Source organism: Ornithodoros turicata, chromosome 7, assembly GCF_037126465.1.
Source record: "Ornithodoros turicata isolate Travis chromosome 7, ASM3712646v1, whole genome shotgun sequence".
Taxonomy (NCBI): Eukaryota; Metazoa; Arthropoda; class Arachnida; order Ixodida; family Argasidae; genus Ornithodoros; species Ornithodoros turicata.
In genome coordinates this window covers 32,475,627-32,494,124 of record NC_088207.1, presented here as the reverse complement: position 1 = coordinate 32,494,124, position 18,498 = coordinate 32,475,627, and the positions used below count along the sequence as shown (strand labels likewise).

Genomic DNA, 18,498 nt, shown 5'->3' with positions numbered 1-18,498 from the left:
CGATCCCTATGTGAAAGTTGAAGATTAGCGCCGGCGGAAACAGCTTCGGAAACAGACCTCACAGCGATCTCCAGCACTGAAACTACAGCAAACAATTTCTCAACAGCTTCCCGCCAGTCCGGCGGGATGCGCGTCGTCCGGATCCGCTCTTGGCAACGAGCCTCCCTCCACTAGCGAAACGCACGCAACGAGTGGCTGAAACTTTACGTGAGAAATTAATATATAGAACGCATGGGCTAATCTTGCCAAGCTTGAGTCCAGAGATGCCCCTGCCAACAGCGAAGAGCCTTGACTGGTGCATCTCTCCAGACAGATGCAGACGTATGTGCTGCAGAACATTATCGCCATCAGACTCTCAACACAAATAAGCTCCAAATGAGCGCCACTGAAAACAACGTTCTTATCAAAATGGAAAATCTCAATCGGTGTCGGTGCTTTGCAATACACAAGGATATAGACCCTTTAGCGACGCCAGGGTGCGCCAACGCGCAGCAGCTGGATGTGCGTCCCAGTGGTCTTCCGGTTACAGCTGTTGTTTGCAAAGTCCCTTTTGACAGCTCCACGCCGCCAGGTAGCGCCAGCGCACGTTAACCTGTTTTGTTCCCCGTAGGTCTTCCGGTTTGCGCCGTTTGTTTGCAAACAGTGAAATGGTCTATAGGGAACTACAGATTGGGACTTCTGTAAGATGAGGAAATGATATCGGAGACAAAAACATTCATCATGTGGAAAAAGAAAAATACGATGAAAACATCGGCAACCTATATTGCAGATTATCGTGACAGGAAACATGCCCAAGGGGTCCAGTCTTAAGCTTACCTCCACTGTAGCTGACAAAATTTCAATTCAATTCAATTCAATTGAATCCATAATTTCCCATTTACTGATGGGTGGGCCGGGCAGGAGAAAAAGGGTGCACATTGCAAAACGCCCATTCAACTGTGCCCTTCGGCAGTCCCTGCGAGCCCATGGTGGAACAGGGCCTTACAGAGGTGGACAACGTCACGACTAACGCTCTGGGAGGGGGGGGGGGATGTGCGTCCTGGGCCGACTTTTAAGGGAACTGTGCCGACATATGTCTGAGAGCGTCTGAGGAAAATTCCCAGGAAACATCCCTGACAGCACAGCCGGCACCGGGATTCGAACCCGGATACCTCCCAGTCTCGACGTGACATATGGCCAGCGCACTAAGCACCAGCCACGCGAGCTCACGTGGACCTCACGTGCAGTGGTGTGGGTGATGTAGGGGTGGGGGTGATCGTGAAAGGGCTCGCCGTTGTCGGCCCCAGAGAGGTGGGCAACGGCACGACTGACGCCCTGGGGAATGTGCGTCCTGGGCCGACTTCTAAGGGTACTGTGCCGACATAGGTCTGAAAGCGTCCGAGGAAAATCCAGAGGAAAACCCCAGACACCACAGCCGGCACCGGGATTCAAACCCGGGTACCTCCCAGTCCCGACACAACATGGCCAGCACGATAACCGGGGGGGGGGGGGGGTGATCTGCAGTTGTGGTACCTTATTTGAGAGCGATTTAATGAGACCGTTCTACGTGCACAAGGGGAAAGGAAACAGCTGAGTGGCTACGCGAAAGGCTGACCTACTTGCATAGGATATTCAGGCTCTGAGGGGAGGATGGAAACCGCGCTCAGCCGTGCGCCACGCATCACCACCTGTCGGGAGAGAGAATGGTCGGATACTTTGGCGTCGTCTGCTAGCAATGCCCGGTTGAGGGCATCGCCCTCAGAGACGGTAATGGTATGGTATTGGTATGGCCCGCCATAGTATTGGTATAGTTCCTTTGTGCGTGACACCATCGACAGGGGACGCCACGACCTGAACATTTCAGACAACCGTGTTCCGCATACTACGACAGTACCTTCCAGGGCAGGCGCGGAAGGCGTTTATTGCACTAACACACTCTCGATAGGGCATTTCAATGAGCATTTTCAATATGGACGGAATAACAAGAGCGCGAACAACGAAGTGGAGGAAGAAGAAGGAGAACGGCGGCTGTTTCCCAACTCATCTACTATTCTGTAGCTAGGAACGGTCAGCTGGCGATGGAGGGTAGAACTGTATCGGGGACATTTACTTCAGAAATTCGACATATAAACTCGTAAGTATTTGGCTACTTTCTGTGATCACGACATGTACACATCCAATTCATGATGCAGGCGTTTTGTTAGTGCACTCCGAGGGACAGAGAACCAATTGAAAGGTATGTCACCTTCGGTCTATTCTCCACTCAACATCGATGTAATGGATGAACTCGCAACAACTCCGAAACTGTAGGTTGGCGTTTTATTCGTGCGTATTACCGAAAATTTGCTGTAAAAGTTTTCTTTTTTTATCACTTCAGAGGGCATCAAAGCGTAAGTAAAACACGAGAAGAAACCGACAGTTTTCAGCATTTGTTTAACTTGTAGACATTTTTCATAACGAGGGACGCTATAGCGGCCCTTTGCTCGTGCAAACTCAGTCGTGTAACTCAGTTAGTCGTGCAGCTGATTTCTGCTGCTTCATTTAATCCTCAGGGTACTTCTCAATGCTGAATAGTCCCGCAGTGCTCCTCTGGCTGCACCATTGAAATCGCAAGGTTGTTTTTTTTTTTTTACTAGTTCCACGAGGCCTTTGTTTACCACCGTAAACTGAAGCGCCATAGTCTTCAATATAAAATGCTACTACCCAACTATGATGGGAAGTTATTGTTCTGAGGATGGAACAACACATACTGATAAACGCAACACAAGCGCTAAGGTGCATATTAGAACATGAAAGATTGCCATATTTCAATCTTTCATGTTCTTACCCACATGCTGCCTCCCACAGTGCTTCAAAAAGTCGCTTCCTTTCTGGTTAAGGGCACATCATTATACAGAACTACTGTGCTAGAAAGAACACGGTGCAGTCCTCCCCGTTTCAGAATATGCTTTGTAAATACACAAACAGTAAGGTTCGTGTACCAGAACACGTAATGCTGTTCCCTCAAACGCAGATTCTGTTTTGGATATTCATGGAATCCCCACAATAGCTCTGGATTCATTCTATGCTTTCCATCTAGGCACGATACAGCGATAGATCCCCGGCGTGTGAACCCGTGAAGGGTCGTTCCACTGAGCACTAATTAACTTACTGTAAAGCGCAGTTCTTCAATATGCCAAAAATGGTAGCTTGACAACCAGATCACAGGTGTCACGCAGCTGCACAAAACTCGGCCTCTGCTGTCTGTGCCAGGATGGCGCGTTCCAGAAGGCCTCGTGTTGGAAATCCGCGTCGTAAAATGATACGCTGTCGCGGTTCCTGAGAAACAGTTCATTGAAATTGTAAATTGTCGGTTTTAGACGCGCCTGAACTCTGTAGAATGACTTACCGGTGAAATAGACGTCGTGGGTTTCCCCGTGACAGAGAATAGCGGCATGTCAGCACAACTTTCTAGTAGCAGAACAAAAAATGTCGATAACGGTATAATGTTATCGTGACACACGTGAAAACAGCATACGCGAAGGAACAAATAACTCCCCTATCTTATCACGCGGGAGCTTCGTAGACGAGATGCAAGCGCGTGTCTGGGGTTAATGAGCTGCGCACGCGTCGGTTTTAGTTCAGAACGAAAGTCAAGACGAGAACTCGGTTCGTGCAACCAACCAAGTTTGCGTTCGGTACGACCTAGTGGAATGGTCATGATCAGCCCATTTGGCAGAGACATCAGTGCTGTCGCCTGTCGTGCTATGCCAGCGTAATTGGACGTCTGGCCTTAGTCATGTTTGCCGAAAATGTGTTGCGTTGCGTATTTTAGCGTTGTTAGGATAACAGCATTTTTTCTCCATACATGTGCAGGAACAAGAATATGCTCCTGATTGTCTCATTTTGCTTAGTCTTCTTGCTGGTACTCTCGGGTTTCGTGGTCATTGACTTCTTTGGACTATGGTCAAGTGCGTATCCCAATGCTGAAATACTAATACTCGTATTCACAACCGCCGTTTTAAATACTTAGTCACTTGAAGTTACAGGACCGCTTGGAGAAAGGTGGGCGGGATTACCCGCTTCGAAAACTATGGCGCAGTGATGTCGGACTCCTGGCTGTGAGGTTATGTCGAAGGCCCGAGGTTTTCACCCATTCAGACACTGTGTTTATCCGGGCTTGTAAGCCCGGACGAAGAAAGGGACATATCCCTATCTCTGTCCCTTTCTTCGTGCTGATAACACCATGTCTGAAGCATAAGCGTACCATACCTACCTCGTCTCTGCACCTTAGTTTCGTCTATTCGAGACATCAAGGACTTGCAGACAGAAACCGAGGTAGTGCTTACGCCGGTACCTATCACGGGTTGCCAGACTTGGCTGCCTTCCCGTTGTTACAGCACATAAATATGGGCAACGGCGACTATTTACTATATAGACAGTACATTTCAAATTCCTGCGTTCCTAAATCGGGATCAGTTCGTGCCGCTAACATGGGGTAATCTAACATGATATCTGTTTTGCCTATAATAAGCGTTTTTCGTTACTTATACACATTGTTCTGTTACATAGGGACAGAAGATACCGACGCCAGCATGGTCCGGCAACTAAGAATGGACGATTCACGCCGCGACGGCAGTCATGCTCGTAAAGGTGTCACATGAAACAAACACTCTATGATACATCGGATATTTGACCTAGCTCGCCACAATCTATCTTATTTCTACAGCAAGTGGCGTACAAGCAAAGAGCCTTTGTCCTCACGCGCAAAGCATTGGAGCAGAGTAACAGGACCTGGTTAACTAAGCTACTGCACGCACGAATCTTGCACTATGGCTCACGCATTGACTTTCCGCACATGAGACACGGAAGTAAAAAATAAAAATTCACATTTTACGTGAAACGGTGTCACATCACGAGATGCATGGGTAGGAAGCGTTTTCCGGACTACTTTGCGTAACTCCAGCGATTCCTTCTGAGGATATGTAGCGTATAAACCCAAAGACCTTGGATGATAAGTTCGATCGAGAATACCAAAGAGAATAGAAAAGTGACATGGCACAAGCGACAAGCACATTAGAGAAGTACAAAAGCAAAAAGACTGCGTCATCCACCTCCCACTCTCCTGAGGCTCTGTTTTTTCTGCCAATGACGGGTATTTTAGACGAAGGTCGACCAGTAATTTTTTTTCAACATAAGTTAGACCTAATTCTGTGTTGTACGGTATATGTTGGCGATTTAATATTATTACGGAATTTTCGTTCTTTTTTTTTCAGTCATACTGTCTTTCAAAGGGACAGTCCGCTCTTCAAGTATCAACTTCTTCGTAGGTTTTTATTTACTGTTTCAACGAGTAGTGTATTCCCCTATCTACCGAATCCCTGCTTCACTTTTCACCAGCTTGAGCGATAAAATGTATCATCTGCATTACACATCATTGGGATCCACACGGTTTGAAATCTCCGGAAAGACGTATGCGCGACGTCAGTGTGACGACATTGTGACGACACGAGGGCGCTCTTTTTCACCTGGCCACAACTGTGTGAACTTTGAACGATTTGCGTAAGTCGCTACTGCTGCTTGCTCGGAAACCTTCGCGTCCCCGCTGCAGCAAGGGATACGTGAGGAGGTGAAGCGGGAGGCACAGACATCATAACGAGAGAGGCTAGAAGAAAAGCTGGGAGAGAGAGAGAGAGAGTAATGAGGGAGAGCAAAGGAGTTGTACGGAGGCGGGACCCTCTCCTAGCATCAAAGTCCGGGCGGTGCCATGATAGAGATTCTGGATTCGGCCGGATTCGGCCACAGCCTTTCCACGCGTGAAGACCAGGCGCGTTCGGCGCCATGGTATCCAATCCAATGCATGTCGTGCTTGCTTCCGTTGGGCTTCATGTTGCCTGCTCTCACGTGTTTGCTTGGATAGTGTCTCATTCCGTAGGGAACGAGTCTCGTTCGATGTAGAGCTTGTGCTGCGACATGAAAAAACGAGCGGAAACACGTCTATAGCGACCGAGAAGGCTCGCAGGAGATTTGTCTGGAGTCAAATGCTCCTGCCAGACGCACTTATATCAATTGCGTTAAGGACGAACGTTCCTTTAAAAATATCTTTTTTGCTCTAGTGATCGTTCTACCCACTGAACGTCGCATTTTATTCCAGCTCGTTTCCCCCTCTTGTGCCACCTGACGTCACCGAGTCTCCTGCCCGACGATTTCCAATTCACGTCACTTCCCATGTCTTGCATCTGTGATTACGTTATACTGGAAATTAATATGGACAGAGATGCTTCTTGTAACCGTAAGTGTCCTCTCCTTTCTCACGATAGGCAGGTGTGCTATATCAAGTACTTTTTTTTCATTCACATACCTCAAATGCGTAAGAAGGCATTACATAAGGAGGAATGCTCAAATACACGAGAAGGATATCACAAGAAATAGATATTTGTAATTCCTTTGGACATTTACAAGGCGTTGACATTGAGTGGGGCATGACAAACTAATGCGAGGTATAATTACACACTGACGTGCAGCCGAAGACCTTGACTTCCTCGATGAATACTTAGGATCAAGCAAGGTGTTGTTGACGTTTCCCCGACTTAAATGGAGAATCATGAAGAAAGCAGCCCGCTCTCAGGCCTTTAAAGAGAACGCTCGAGACCTCTACAAGAGACAGGGAGTTCGAGGCTTTGGACTTCTTTCATTCCACTACAAGAGGCTTCAAGACCTTGATGAAGAGACAAAGTCTATCTTAGAATTTTTCAACGTGAGTTTTCCGAGACCTACAGAAATACGATATAGACGCTCATCCTCGGGAACATTGTTAAATTCGTCACGTAATCTAATCCAAAACTTGACTTTTCATGCTGCTGTACCTTCTACTGCGAAAGACGTGAACCGTGTCTGGAAAGACGACATGACAGAAGCTATTAATTCCGTTCCAGGTGTTGAAAGAAAGCCTACGAGCTGTGGGACATCGATCAAAAGTTGCCAACTTTTTCTCAATCCAACCACGCTACCTCTCAGAGGGGATGGATACCTTCAAACGACTCTTCGTAGGGCTTGAGAGGTAACTGATGTCATCTTCTCTTCGAAGCTCACTACCCATAGGCAAGCCCTACGTGCTTACCTCTCACGGAAGCATTATATCTTCACGGAGTTTCCTTTCAATGTCGAATAAAAACAAAATGTGTTACGGAGAATTGCCCACATTCTCGCTTGCCGTACAGGATAACGCTAGGTTAGGAGTGAGCATCTCCCTTGGGAACATGGGCGCACAGACTGACACTACAGAAGAGTACTTAGAGTACGTGATACTACAAGGAGAAACATGATCTTGAGGAACACGAAAGGTCGATCGTGACTACCGAATGAAACTTATACAAAGCCGTTCCGGTACCCCGCGCATCGAACCTGGTTGTTGCAGCCCACCAGGTTACCGCCTTCAGCGCCAAGACTGAATGCTGACCTGAGACAGATTCGGGGCACCGGCTGTATGCCTTCTGGATGTTTTCGCTGCGACACCTCCCTCAGCCATTTGCGGAAAAGTGCCGGCATAGTGATGAAAAAAGCATGTGCTTGCGCGAACGCGAGGTTGGACGACACAGATGCAGGTAAACTGCGTCCATCTTCTCGTTCACCCAAGCTCAGGCTTCCTTCGTCATAGAATGTATCCACCCCCATGCGTCTATGCTTCTTATGTTGCACGCTGGGCAGTGATCCACATTCCCCTGGGGGCACCATTGTGTAACGGTCCTGATTCACTATTTCTATCGTAAGGAGTCAGGTTTGTTTCATCTGACAGGCGACGACAACATTAATGGGGAGATGATTCCCTCATTTATAGGAATGAGCAGAATGAAATGTGCATAGCGAAACCTTGATATCGTAATACTGCTAAAGTACTGTAACATCGCACAGCCTCCCCCTGTGTGCTTCGGCGCAGGCATTTCAGTTGCCGGGGGTTGCCTGTGAAATGAAGTCTCCTCTCATTTCAGGAGAGTCAAGTTCATAATACTAGAAACTTTCACCAAGAGGAAGAGTAACTGCGTCGTTGAAGCGACATCTTCCTGGACTGCCGACGGTGTTGCCGGCGACACGGAGCCCAACGTGGTGCGTAATGTACCGTGCTGTTCCGCTCGGTACCAAAATACACTTGAACATCGAGCATTGCATTGTAGAAATCTGCCCTTGACCTGATCCTGTCGGTCTCCACATCACCTCAAGCCACATACGTGATCTCGTTTACGTTACGAGCAACAAAGTTTTCTGATGTAAGCGGCACTGGAGAAGGAATTATTGGAAAAGAATGCGCTAAGCTGGATTACAATAGCTATCTTGAGGTAAGCGGACGCATCTTTCTCACTTTGTACGTTATGATGGCTAATCTGAATCAGATGTCTGTCAGTGGAGTGTTATTGCTGAGCTATCTGCCTGTCGGTGTGGTGGCATGTTGCTTGGGAGGGATCTTGCGTGATGGGCCGTTTGCACAGGGAACTGGGCCGACGTTTGCCTTGAAGCGTCCGAGGAAAGCACCTAGACCGCATAGCCGGGTCACCACCCAGTCTTGATGTAGAAGGCAACCTATAGCCTATAAGCCGCAGTAGCTGGTAGAATCGCAGGGACATTGATTTTGTAACAGCTTGATCTTCATTGATGATGACACCTCATGTTAAACGGGCACTAAAGTTCCAAAATTGCTCCTCGGGGAATGAAACGTGCCGTTACCTTAATAGCAATATAGAAGGAACCAGAAATTCACACGTTGCGTCACCGTAGTTTGCCCCTTTTCCCTCTCCTTCTCAAGAAGCTCGACAATGCGGACAATCATTTTATTGGTTTACTCAAGCGATCTTCAGCTATGATTGGACAAATCGTTTGTGGAGACCAACGACAGACAGTTCCGCATTGTCGCGCACTTTCTGGAGAAGGGCAGAAGAGCGAAATGGCGGTTTCGTTCTCGCATAAATCGCGAACGGCACAACGAATGAACCCCTGATGGAAGGTGGCTGTTCTGAGGCTGGAACACAGAAAAAGATTAGCACAACACAAGCCTCAAGGTGCCGAAGAGCATGAACAAGTTTGGTAAGCCGTCGGAAACCCGATGCCAGCCAAGCGTAGAGTCACTGGATTGGGGAGAGAACCGCTATCCTCCGATCTTTGCCCCTGTGACCTTGGAGTAGCTGCCGTAGCGTGCCAACGCATGTTGCAGCCGCCATTGTTCCTCCAAGGTCGAGGCGGGAAAGGGAAATTATGGCGTCACTTTCCCCAACCCAGTAACTTCAGCGTAGCGTATAGACCTCTCCCTGTTTGTAAACAAATGACGTCAAAGTGTTCGATAGCGCCACCAATTTGGTAGAGTTGAACTACGCTCGAAGCTAGAGGGGCGAACAAGGTTGCGCCCGAAAGCCACGGTCTTGAGCGGATAACGATGCTCCCTGAAAGGGACGCGACCTTCGGTCCTACTTTTCTTTCAATTGGAGGCAGCGAACAAGGGCCCATTCGTGGAACCCTTTCCGATTTGTTTTGGTTTCAGTCTGTCTACCAACGTCCTGATGACGTTTCTCGGGTAGAGGTCTATTGGCCAACGCACTCGAGCGGAAATCGAGAAATGAGTGTTTCGATTCCTTCGTTTCGTGTCTGGCTCGATGTTCGAGAGGAGAAATTTTAGCAATTCGGTGCCCATTTAAAGGAATTGTAGAAATGCAACTTTACGAAAGTCGATAATGACGTACTGCCATTAAATCTTAATCTATATATGCAGTGGCGCGAGTGGGTTGGGTTGCGGACACTGAAGACGATGCGCGAGAGCTCGGCCTGGATCATTCTTCTGGCTGATTCGTCTGGAGACGTAGGCTCCAACATGTATTGACTCGTCCCTAGTTTTCCCACGCATACCGACTATGTCACTATAGAGCGCCTACTTAAGTGCACGTTTGTTTGCAGTATTGCGAACATTCAAACGAAACGGAGCGGAAGACAGGGGCACGGTGGTCAGGATACGACCGGTATAATATCTTCGAGTTCTATAAGGATTCGCACAACGCGTACGGATTCGAGACGACCCGTACCATCGAAGAGAAGGTGAGTATATACGTACCAAATGTGCCAATGAGGTTCGTGCACATGACGTCAGCCTTTGAGCCACGTGACATGGGAAAACATAGGGATTAAGCTTTAATGGGGATGCGTCACAGGCGTCACACTGCGGGCCAAATGAGGCAGCAGCGTGTGTTTTTACAATTTCCTCTCGTAATTGCACGCATATCGTGATAACTCACGACGTGCCCTCCTACTGTAACTCCGATGCGACAATATGCTTTCCCATGTCACGTGACCAAGCGTGACGGCTTGCTATTCCTGTGCTAAATAATTCCTCCGTGAACGGTAGTCCAGCTGACCAATAAAAGTAACATTGAGCCACAAGATTGGACGTGATGGAACGGTACGCAGAGCCAACACCACCTAGATAGAGAAAGCCTGGATTGGATTGGAAAAAGAAAGAAAAATGTGGAGAGGTTAGTCCTGACCCAGTCAGAACAAAGAGAAAGCCTGCGCATTGAATCGCAGTAGCTGACGAATTCTGACTCTTAATTGAAAGCCTGCGCATTGCCTCCTCTCCCTCTTTCAATTAAGAGTCAGAATTCGTCTGCTACTGCGATTCAATGCGCAGGCTGCGAATTCAAGACCCCGCAAATGATTGCAGCTCACCTGGAACCTGCAGATCTAAATTACGTAGATTGCAAGACAGTGAAGACAAAAAGTGCAAGACGCCTTTCCAGAAAATCCGTTTTGAAAAAGTTTGAGACCGTTTTGCGCTTTATTTCAAAGTTTTCCAATTTAGTACACGGTGACGTTCAATCGCAACTCGCACACGACGGTGGTTATTCTCCATGGCCACGACCGCTGAAAGCGCGTTCGTGATTGGCTGCGGCTGTTGAAAACACGATCCTGATTTGCTGACTCTTAATTGTTACGTCGCGTCCACGACAACGGAGCTTCCTGTATCTACGTGGTGTCGGCAGAGCTCGCCATACGTGGTTTTCGGTTTCGTATCATAATTACGGAACATCCACGGGTATAGTGCAGACTTCCGCGGGTTTTATGTAGAGGTGAGTTTCGTGATGCCTTTTATCCCGACAAACCTTCCATAAAGTGTTCTTCCACAGATGAGGCGAGCGTTCAGCTACGTTGGGAGTGACCGCTTCAAGATGGGATGGATGGCATTCAACGTGACTGGCAACGTGGACAACGGGACATGCGGGCCGGAATACGCGCGCCTGCGCAGAACACGGGCCGTCATTGAAGAATTTAACTACTCCTATCGCTATAAAAATTTTCCTACAGCAACTGCATAGCACATGGCCATTAAAACCACACACGTCTCAGAGGCCTATTCTTTTGTAATATTCTGTATAATGTTTTTACCTCTATCATATAGTGTGCTGAACTGCTGATGTGATTTTCCGTCTCAGAATCCATTGTCTTCCCTCTCCTCCTCATCACACCACATCTTTTATGCAACATGTAGCATGTAGACGAAGTGTCAAAGTATTTTCCGGTACAATTCTACCACGGCCCGCAAGTTCAGTTCATATGACCGCATGCAAAAGTGGTCGTGCCCTCGTAAAACAGAGCATCACTGCCTAACACGCTGAAAGCCAACCATTGCAGTTAACGCCACAAACAAACTTATCAAAAAGGCGTACGCCCCCTCAATGGTTTCAACAAATGAGGAGGGGAACGGTGTCACTCGGGATGATGGTTAACTAGGCGAGTGTCATGCGGTGCTATGTTTCAGGAGTGTGCAGCAAAAAAAAAGAAAAAGAAGAGAGAGAGAGAAAAAAGACAATGAGTAGTTCTAATATCTGGGTCGTTTCTGTAGCTACGTGATTTCCCTGGTAGCTACCTGCAGCTCCATTTCTCCTAAGCTCCTGCGTAGTTGCGAATAACTTCATCGCAATGCTCAGTGCCAACCCGCATTCAGAATGATACTCTGTTACCTGGTTTGCTGAGGACGAAGGGCATACGCCATATTTGTAACACTTTGCGCATACGTAAAGAAGCAAACAACAATCGGGACAAAGGATTCTACGATACGGCCACACCAAGTTAAAACTTCGAGTAATGCGCAAACTAGACTGCTATATGTGGCGGCGTAAACAAAAAGTGAAGCAGACAACAAATAGGGCAGATACTCTAGCGAGCATGCCACGCGAATTTGCCAGAAAGTGTAGAGGAAGAAAAAGAAGTAGGCGGACATATCGCGTGCAGCCTATCGCAATGGAATTCTGCTTTGTTCCACCATGGAGGTAATTAAATCAACGTCCTCTCTGCACTGCCACAAATCTCTGCAGAGTCCCAGCGCTGACGTCGATGTGAGCGCTCGGCGCAGACTCATCTGCGCCAGCATTTTATGCTTCATCTTTATGGTGCTGCAGTTCGTGGGTGGCATACTGGCCAACAGCTTGGCGATCGCCACGGACGCAGCCCACCTCCTTGCCGACTTCGCCAGCTTCCTCATCAGCCTGCTTTCGCTGTGGTGGGTGAACAACTCGTTCTTACCATTCTCGTTAACTTGTACAGTGCTGGGCGAAAGTTTACGGAACACGCTCCGGCACATTCCTTCCTCAAAGTGACACGCTAGCAGCGAATGGGACCGTACGGACTTGCAGACAGGTGACTGGGTTACCTATATAGGCACATGTCTGCAAATCGGTACGAACCAATTCGCTGCCAGTGTGTCACTTTGAGGAAGGAATGTGCGGCTCCATTTAATCTAAACTTCGGCGTAGTCGCGAAGAACTTCATCGTATAACATGCTCAACGCCAACCGGCATTCAGAATGATACTCTGTGCCCTGCTTTCCTATTATGGGTGTAGTTCCGTAGACGGTCTTATGGCTTTTAAAAATTAGCCGGCGTGTATAAAAGCGAAATAATGTACTGAAGTGAAAGAAGGCTATATACCAAACATATAAAAAAAAAGAATTACAAAAATGTGTGGTCTAGAAGTTTTTTATATGCATTTCAACAACCCCATCTGATGCCCCAGGAGAAACACGGGAATGCTAAGCCTAACGGATTCGAAACTTGCTATCTTGCGAAAGGTAGGGTCGTTGAAATGGGCTAGGTTGAGGTTAGTCTAGGTTAGGTTCTACAGATTGGGGGGGCCCTCCCCCCCAGGCACGTACTAGGCGGTGCGGGCGTCGAGACTGTGCCTCGGGTTAGGTCAGAAGGTCCTCAGTAAAGATGGCGGATCGCCTTGAAGAAACGGGCGATAAAATTTAATTTTTACACGTTTGGCACGTTATACGACGTTGATTTCATCCGTAATTTCCTCATCTTTCTGGTAAAATCATCTGTTATTTGCTATTATTGCTGCTACATCCGCTATTATTAATAGGAGAAACTTTCATGTTAGGCTTGAGTTGTCTTGAGTTGTCAAAGTCTCAATTTGAGACTTTGTGTTGTGTCGTCTGTTTTTCGTCTTTTTCCCAGTCTCGGTTTTCGTCATGGATCTTAGCCACCAGCTCGCTTGCTTTTTAACCATTTTATTTGCGGTATTCCCACAATCATTTACACTAACAGAACACAGTTGTGAAATATCTCACTTGAATACCAAGCGGGAATCATAGAAACGACTTTTGAAACTCGAAAATCTCTTGCTTCCACCGGCGTCGATGAAAGTACTTCGTTACCTTCTCTGGTCGGACAACGTCACCGTGCATTAGTCATACCATTCCTGCGCTGTTTTTTGACTCTCAGGGAAGCAGCTCACCGTTGTTTCTTTCCATCAGTGTCTGAGTATTCTGATCCCGAATTTTCGTCCATTGTGTTGCTTCGGGGATGTAACACAGCGACTGCGACCGGCGTGGTATACTACTTGTCCGCCCCATGCAGAGCGACGTCAACGCGGTGGTATTGAAAGGGTATTTTGACCTCATCTCCACGTTCCTGTTTGATTGCTTTCTTATTTGAGGCATAATAGGTCACATGAGGAAGAAACAAGTTGATGGCGCCGGGTATAATGTGGATGTTATGCACCAACTACGATGTGCAGCATTTTTTTCTCCGATCGTTCCGAAGTATCCCTTTAAGGGAAGTGCGAGGCATTGGCTAGCAAAGTGAGCATATCTAGGGCGTGTTTGCTACCCTGGAGTGGGATACTGCGACCTATACCCTGGAACCCAATATCACACAGACCAACCGAAGCATGTCCGTGTGTTCATATTTACGCTCATGAAAATATTGCGGGCGTGGCAATGGTTCACGATGTGTAAAATCAACGCGAATCTTAACATATACCTTGTACACGTACAGCAAATTTTCCGTCACTTGTTTCTCTGAACAGGTGGGGCGCGAAGCCAGCGACAAAGCGCAAGAGTTTTGGCTGGTACCGCGCTGAGGTACTTGGAGCGCTCACATCCATCGTCATGATCTGGGCTGTCACGGGTATTCTCGTCTACATGGCCATCCAGAAGATAATTAAACAGGAGTATCATATCCAAGCAACCATTATGCTTGTGTCGGCATCGCTAGGTGTCGCCGTCAACATCGTTATGGGACTCGCTCTTCAAGTACATCCGGGCTTTGGGTTCGACCACCATACTCACGGTTCTGAAGACTCACGCAGGAGAGCTGATCTCCCTAGTCACTTCACAGAACCTTTCATTGTCAAAGAAGAAACCATAGAATCCGTACACGGAAGAGGTTCACTCGGGGTTGTTACTGGGGCTCCTGCCGTGAAGGAGGATAATGCTGCTGAACCACAACGTGCAGATCACATTTCCCTTTCGCAAACTAGTGCTCCTCTGCCTGTGGTAGCAAGCCACGTCGACACCGCTTCTGTAGCCGGTTCCGCCGATGCCGTGCCAGGAAAAAATGCAGAACTACAGCCTGACAAACCGACGTCAGCAGCACTGGACAAAGCGAGAGTGGAGACCAGAACTACAAGGTACCTGCGTTCATGCTTTTGAATTAACTGTTATGCCCTTTTGCTCGAAAAGTAAAAAACAAAAAATTCTCGCACAAAAGGCTTCCATCTGCACCTGCCGACACAATCTCCAGCTTCCCATCCCGCAAGCGCTCTCGGGGCATCCGCAATTTCAACGTCCGAGCAGCCTTTGTGCACGTTGTGGGAGACCTGCTGCAGAGCATAGGGGTGCTGATAGCGGCGATTGTAGTGTATTTCTGTCCAAGCTGTGGCATAGCAGATCCCATATGCACGCTCGTCTTCTCGGTAATCGTCCTAGTGACCACAATCGCCATACTTGGAGAGGCACTCAATGCGCTCATGGAAGGAATTCCACACGGCATCGATTACGAACAGGTCGGTTTGCCTTTTTTTTTTTTTTTTTAAGGTAGCATTTTGCTTGATAATCTGCTAACCGGGTCCGCAGGTACAAAGTCTGCTGTTGTCGGTGCCTGGCGTGGCACGTGTACACGACCTGCACATCTGGTCGCTGAGCCTGGACAGAGTCGCCCTCTCCGCTCACGTAGTGCTCAGCCCTACAGCCACCGACTCTATGGCAGTGCGACGGGACGCTGCCCGGACGATTCGCCGAGTCGTGGACGTCCACAAGCTTACACTACAGATGGAAGAGTACGAAGAGGGTATCCGCCACGACTGTCGCCATTGCGTGGAGCCGCAAGATTAACTATACAGCCGGGCGCTTGGAATTTACATAATCTACACGGTGACGCTCGAATAGCTTTTACTTTGTCTCGATAAATAATTTACACAGTAGTTACTAACAAGATTTGTGTAACAGTTGTGCACTTATTTGTTGTGCAGTCGTGTGCGCCGTTTTACACGACAGTTTTTAGGTATACTATGACCATTCAAAAAGTTGTATGCAGATACATTGTGACGCCAGTTAAATAAACTTTCATATTATTTTAAACAATTGGTGCTTTTTCAGCGTCCCAATTCGTTCAGGCACCGATCGCAACAGTTAATTACTCTTCATACTTGCACACTGCAAACTTGCAACAGCCTACGTTGCGGAGCCTATAGATCGAAACCAAGTGATACAAAGGCACTCTTTAGCTGCAAGCTGCTGTGGGGTGTTGAACCAGCAGCGCAGGCATGCACTGTGACTTCCCTGCTTCGATGTTGGGTTTGTATGCACCCTTATCATGTAAACTTCTTGCCCCGTCGACGACGTAAACGTGGTTGGTTGGCACTCGGCGCTTCGTCCTCCACCCCAGTATGATATTTAAAGCTTCGCAATATTTCGTTGCCGCTATGGATTTCTGTCTGGGGTAGTTCCACAGGAAAGCTTCGAGTATGCGAGCTTTCCACAGAATTTCGTCAAGCAACTAGGTTCTAAATACTACAACTACCGGTAGTTTGGAATGCACGTCAGGAAAGAGAGCGTATGCCTTACACACACACATGTCTCTGGCAGCAGTTAGTAGTTAGTCGTATAGGATACCCCGATGACACAGCTCACAACGTGCGTTTCGGTGACACAGTGTACCGACGGGAGCGAAAACAGCTCGCCATCACATCTGCTGCACTCACATGGCGCAGGCGGAAGCAATTAAATGCAGTTGTTTCCACGATACAAAAGTGTGTGGTAAACTGTAAGCCTGTGAGAGCTTTTCTTTTTGTTTGTTTCTGTTCTGTACAACCTCTACGTCACTGTTGACGAAGACTGCAATATGGAATACGCTGCAGACGCAGCCGGTGGTGGTGTCGTCGTTGCCGAGCACTCTGAACGCAGATCTTCGCGACATGTACCACACGCAGAGTCGAACCATTGCACAGGACGACATCGTTGTGAAAATGGAGATGCACGACTTTTGTGGCACTTTCTTTTCTTTATGTCCTTTGGTTTCGAAGGGGAGAAACGACGTCGCATGCAGTCGTCTGGTTTACACCTTCCCGACAGAAGATTTAATTTTTCTCGGCAAAAAAGAAATGCGTTAAAATCCGGTAGCTTTGTAGCGGGGTCATCTCCCGATCCTAATATTCGGGCGGCCGCACTCGTTTTGGTGCTCCACTGTATCGTCGTCTTCCTTCTTCTCTCTTCGCAGCTCTTACGGACGGACATACAAGGTTGTCAACGTTGATGGGCCCTAGAAAGCTACCGGTGAAAGGTAACATTGCGTTAAGGGAAGAGCCTCAGGACGAGAGCCATAAAAAAAAAAAAAAATCAGATTAAGACGTCTGATGAAAGTGCGTGTGGCTTTTTGCCCAATAGCGCGAAAGGTTTTGATGTGTGCAATTTGTTTCCCAGAAAAAAGACTCACATAAACATGGCTCCGCGCGTATAACGAGGAGGAGAAGGTATGATGCCACATCACCGATGACGTTACAGGGAGAACTCGTTCTGGTTCGCCGGTCAGTGGGGGTCAGGGCCTTGTCCCTTTGCCGCCGTAAACCAGTTTTGCCAGTTCTCTCGGAGAATTGGGGATAGAAGGAGCGGCCGAGCCAGGAGCAATGCTTTTTCAGAACCACGAACAGCCGAGTAGCAGGCGACAGCGGAGTAGCAGACATTTTTATCGACCAATCAGCGAGCGTGATCCTTGTAGCGTCAGCGCAAGGTCCCAGGCAGATCACGCGCTGGTACTGCTCTCCACCGCCGTTGCGCACGGTCGTTTTTTGCGGCGTACTTGAAATTCAGATAATTATGACTCTGTCGTGTGAATTACTTCACATGGTGCATCTTACTGGCCTACTTAACAATTTTATAGCAAGAAAACAGGGAGTTAAAAATGACTTCTGTGCTACTTTAACATAAGGAATTATTAGTCTTTTATATTGTCCTCACACGTGTGAGATTCCCGAAAAGGTATGCCAGTACTGGTACCCGTTCTCTCGCTGTCACTTTCCATCGAGGGCGATGTGCAGCTACGCCCACTCTGCCCCAGATGCACTTTGGCTTTTCTCTCTCGGTTCCACGACCGGAAACACGCGAAGCACCTGCTATAATAAAGCGTTCCTGCTGCAACAACGGGTTCAACACCATTCACATGTTCCCTGGTAGCACATGTGAAACCGAGTCTGTTCGAGAAAATGTATTCTAAATCGCACATACAGTTCAAATTGACGCTACTCCTGCTTTGGGCTTCGTTCGATGTGAACGACGCCTTGGTACATCGTCCAAGGTGCAACGATGAATGCGAGCACATTGTAAGTTACATTTTGACTATACAGTAACTTCCGAATATGAGAAGGAATCTTGTCGTAAATGCTGACTGGTCTGGTACTATCACTATTACATTGCGACTATATAGTAGTCCATTGCTGAATCTCATGCCCGGTACTGGCGCACACGTCCATAAACCTATACTGTGCATGGGTCTTCTGGGTATCGGAATTCGTAGGTTGTGGAATAATTTTTCGCTTCTTTGTGTAAAACGCGCAGTTCACGAATATATTTATGTGTTATTTATGTCACGAATTTGTTCGCTTTGAAACGCACTTTCATAACGCAATGATGCGTACTGTTACCCCAGTCCCGGCAGAACGTGCTCTATACAGTGAGCGCCTACGCGTGGGTCTGTCGAGGACACACGGCACATATTGGTATCCTAACGG

The 18,498-nt window shown here is 47.8% G+C and overlaps 2 protein-coding genes across 4 annotated transcripts; both read left to right on the top strand.

Annotated features, from left to right (window-relative positions):
* Nucleotides 1-1,500: 1,500 nt before the first annotated feature.
* Nucleotides 1,501-11,333, top strand: LOC135400864 (uncharacterized). 3 transcript variants are annotated; one of them, XM_064632815.1, is made up of 12 exons: nucleotides 1,501-2,113; nucleotides 2,172-2,215; nucleotides 2,357-2,369; nucleotides 3,835-3,929; nucleotides 4,531-4,611; nucleotides 6,113-6,250; nucleotides 6,516-6,715; nucleotides 6,894-7,018; nucleotides 7,947-8,061; nucleotides 8,130-8,291; nucleotides 9,895-10,032; nucleotides 11,118-11,333. In XM_064632815.1, exons 1-12 carry the CDS (start codon nucleotides 2,058-2,060, stop codon nucleotides 11,304-11,306), a joined length of 1,356 nt encoding a protein of 451 aa, XP_064488885.1. In that variant the 5' UTR covers nucleotides 1,501-2,057; the 3' UTR covers nucleotides 11,307-11,333. The 3 variants fall into 3 exon arrangements, with proteins under 3 accessions (XP_064488885.1, XP_064488886.1, XP_064488883.1); XM_064632813.1 differs by having other exon boundaries at nucleotides 1,502-2,113; nucleotides 6,483-6,715; XM_064632816.1 differs by lacking the exon at nucleotides 4,531-4,611 and having other exon boundaries at nucleotides 6,483-6,715.
* A 779-nt stretch (nucleotides 11,334-12,112) lies between these two features.
* LOC135399798 (proton-coupled zinc antiporter SLC30A2-like) lies at nucleotides 12,113-15,707 on the top strand. The gene is made up of 4 exons (XM_064631533.1): nucleotides 12,113-12,490; nucleotides 14,302-14,904; nucleotides 14,985-15,279; nucleotides 15,350-15,707. Exons 1-4 carry the CDS (start codon nucleotides 12,255-12,257, stop codon nucleotides 15,605-15,607), a joined length of 1,392 nt encoding a protein of 463 aa, XP_064487603.1. The 5' UTR covers nucleotides 12,113-12,254; the 3' UTR covers nucleotides 15,608-15,707.
* Nucleotides 15,708-18,498: the final 2,791 nt, after the last annotated feature.

Excerpts from the sequence above, each read along its gene's own strand:
- LOC135399798 (XM_064631533.1), top strand. The coding sequence starts at position 12,255 with ATGGAGGTAATTAAATCAACGTCCTCTCTGCACTGCCACAAATCTCTG. Across the intron at positions 12,491-14,301 it reads ATCAGCCTGCTTTCGCTGTG|GTGGGGCGCGAAGCCAGCGA; the intron begins GTGGGTGAACAA and ends TTCTCTGAACAG. Across the intron at positions 15,280-15,349 it reads ACGGCATCGATTACGAACAG|GTACAAAGTCTGCTGTTGTC; the intron begins GTCGGTTTGCCT and ends CCGGGTCCGCAG.
- LOC135400864 (XM_064632813.1), top strand. The coding sequence starts at position 2,058 with ATGGAGGGTAGAACTGTATCGGGGACATTTACTTCAGAAATTCGACAT. Across the intron at positions 6,251-6,482 it reads CAGAGATGCTTCTTGTAACC|CCGAAGACCTTGACTTCCTC; the intron begins GTAAGTGTCCTC and ends ACTGACGTGCAG. Across the intron at positions 8,292-9,894 it reads ATTACAATAGCTATCTTGAG|TATTGCGAACATTCAAACGA; the intron begins GTAAGCGGACGC and ends GTTTGTTTGCAG.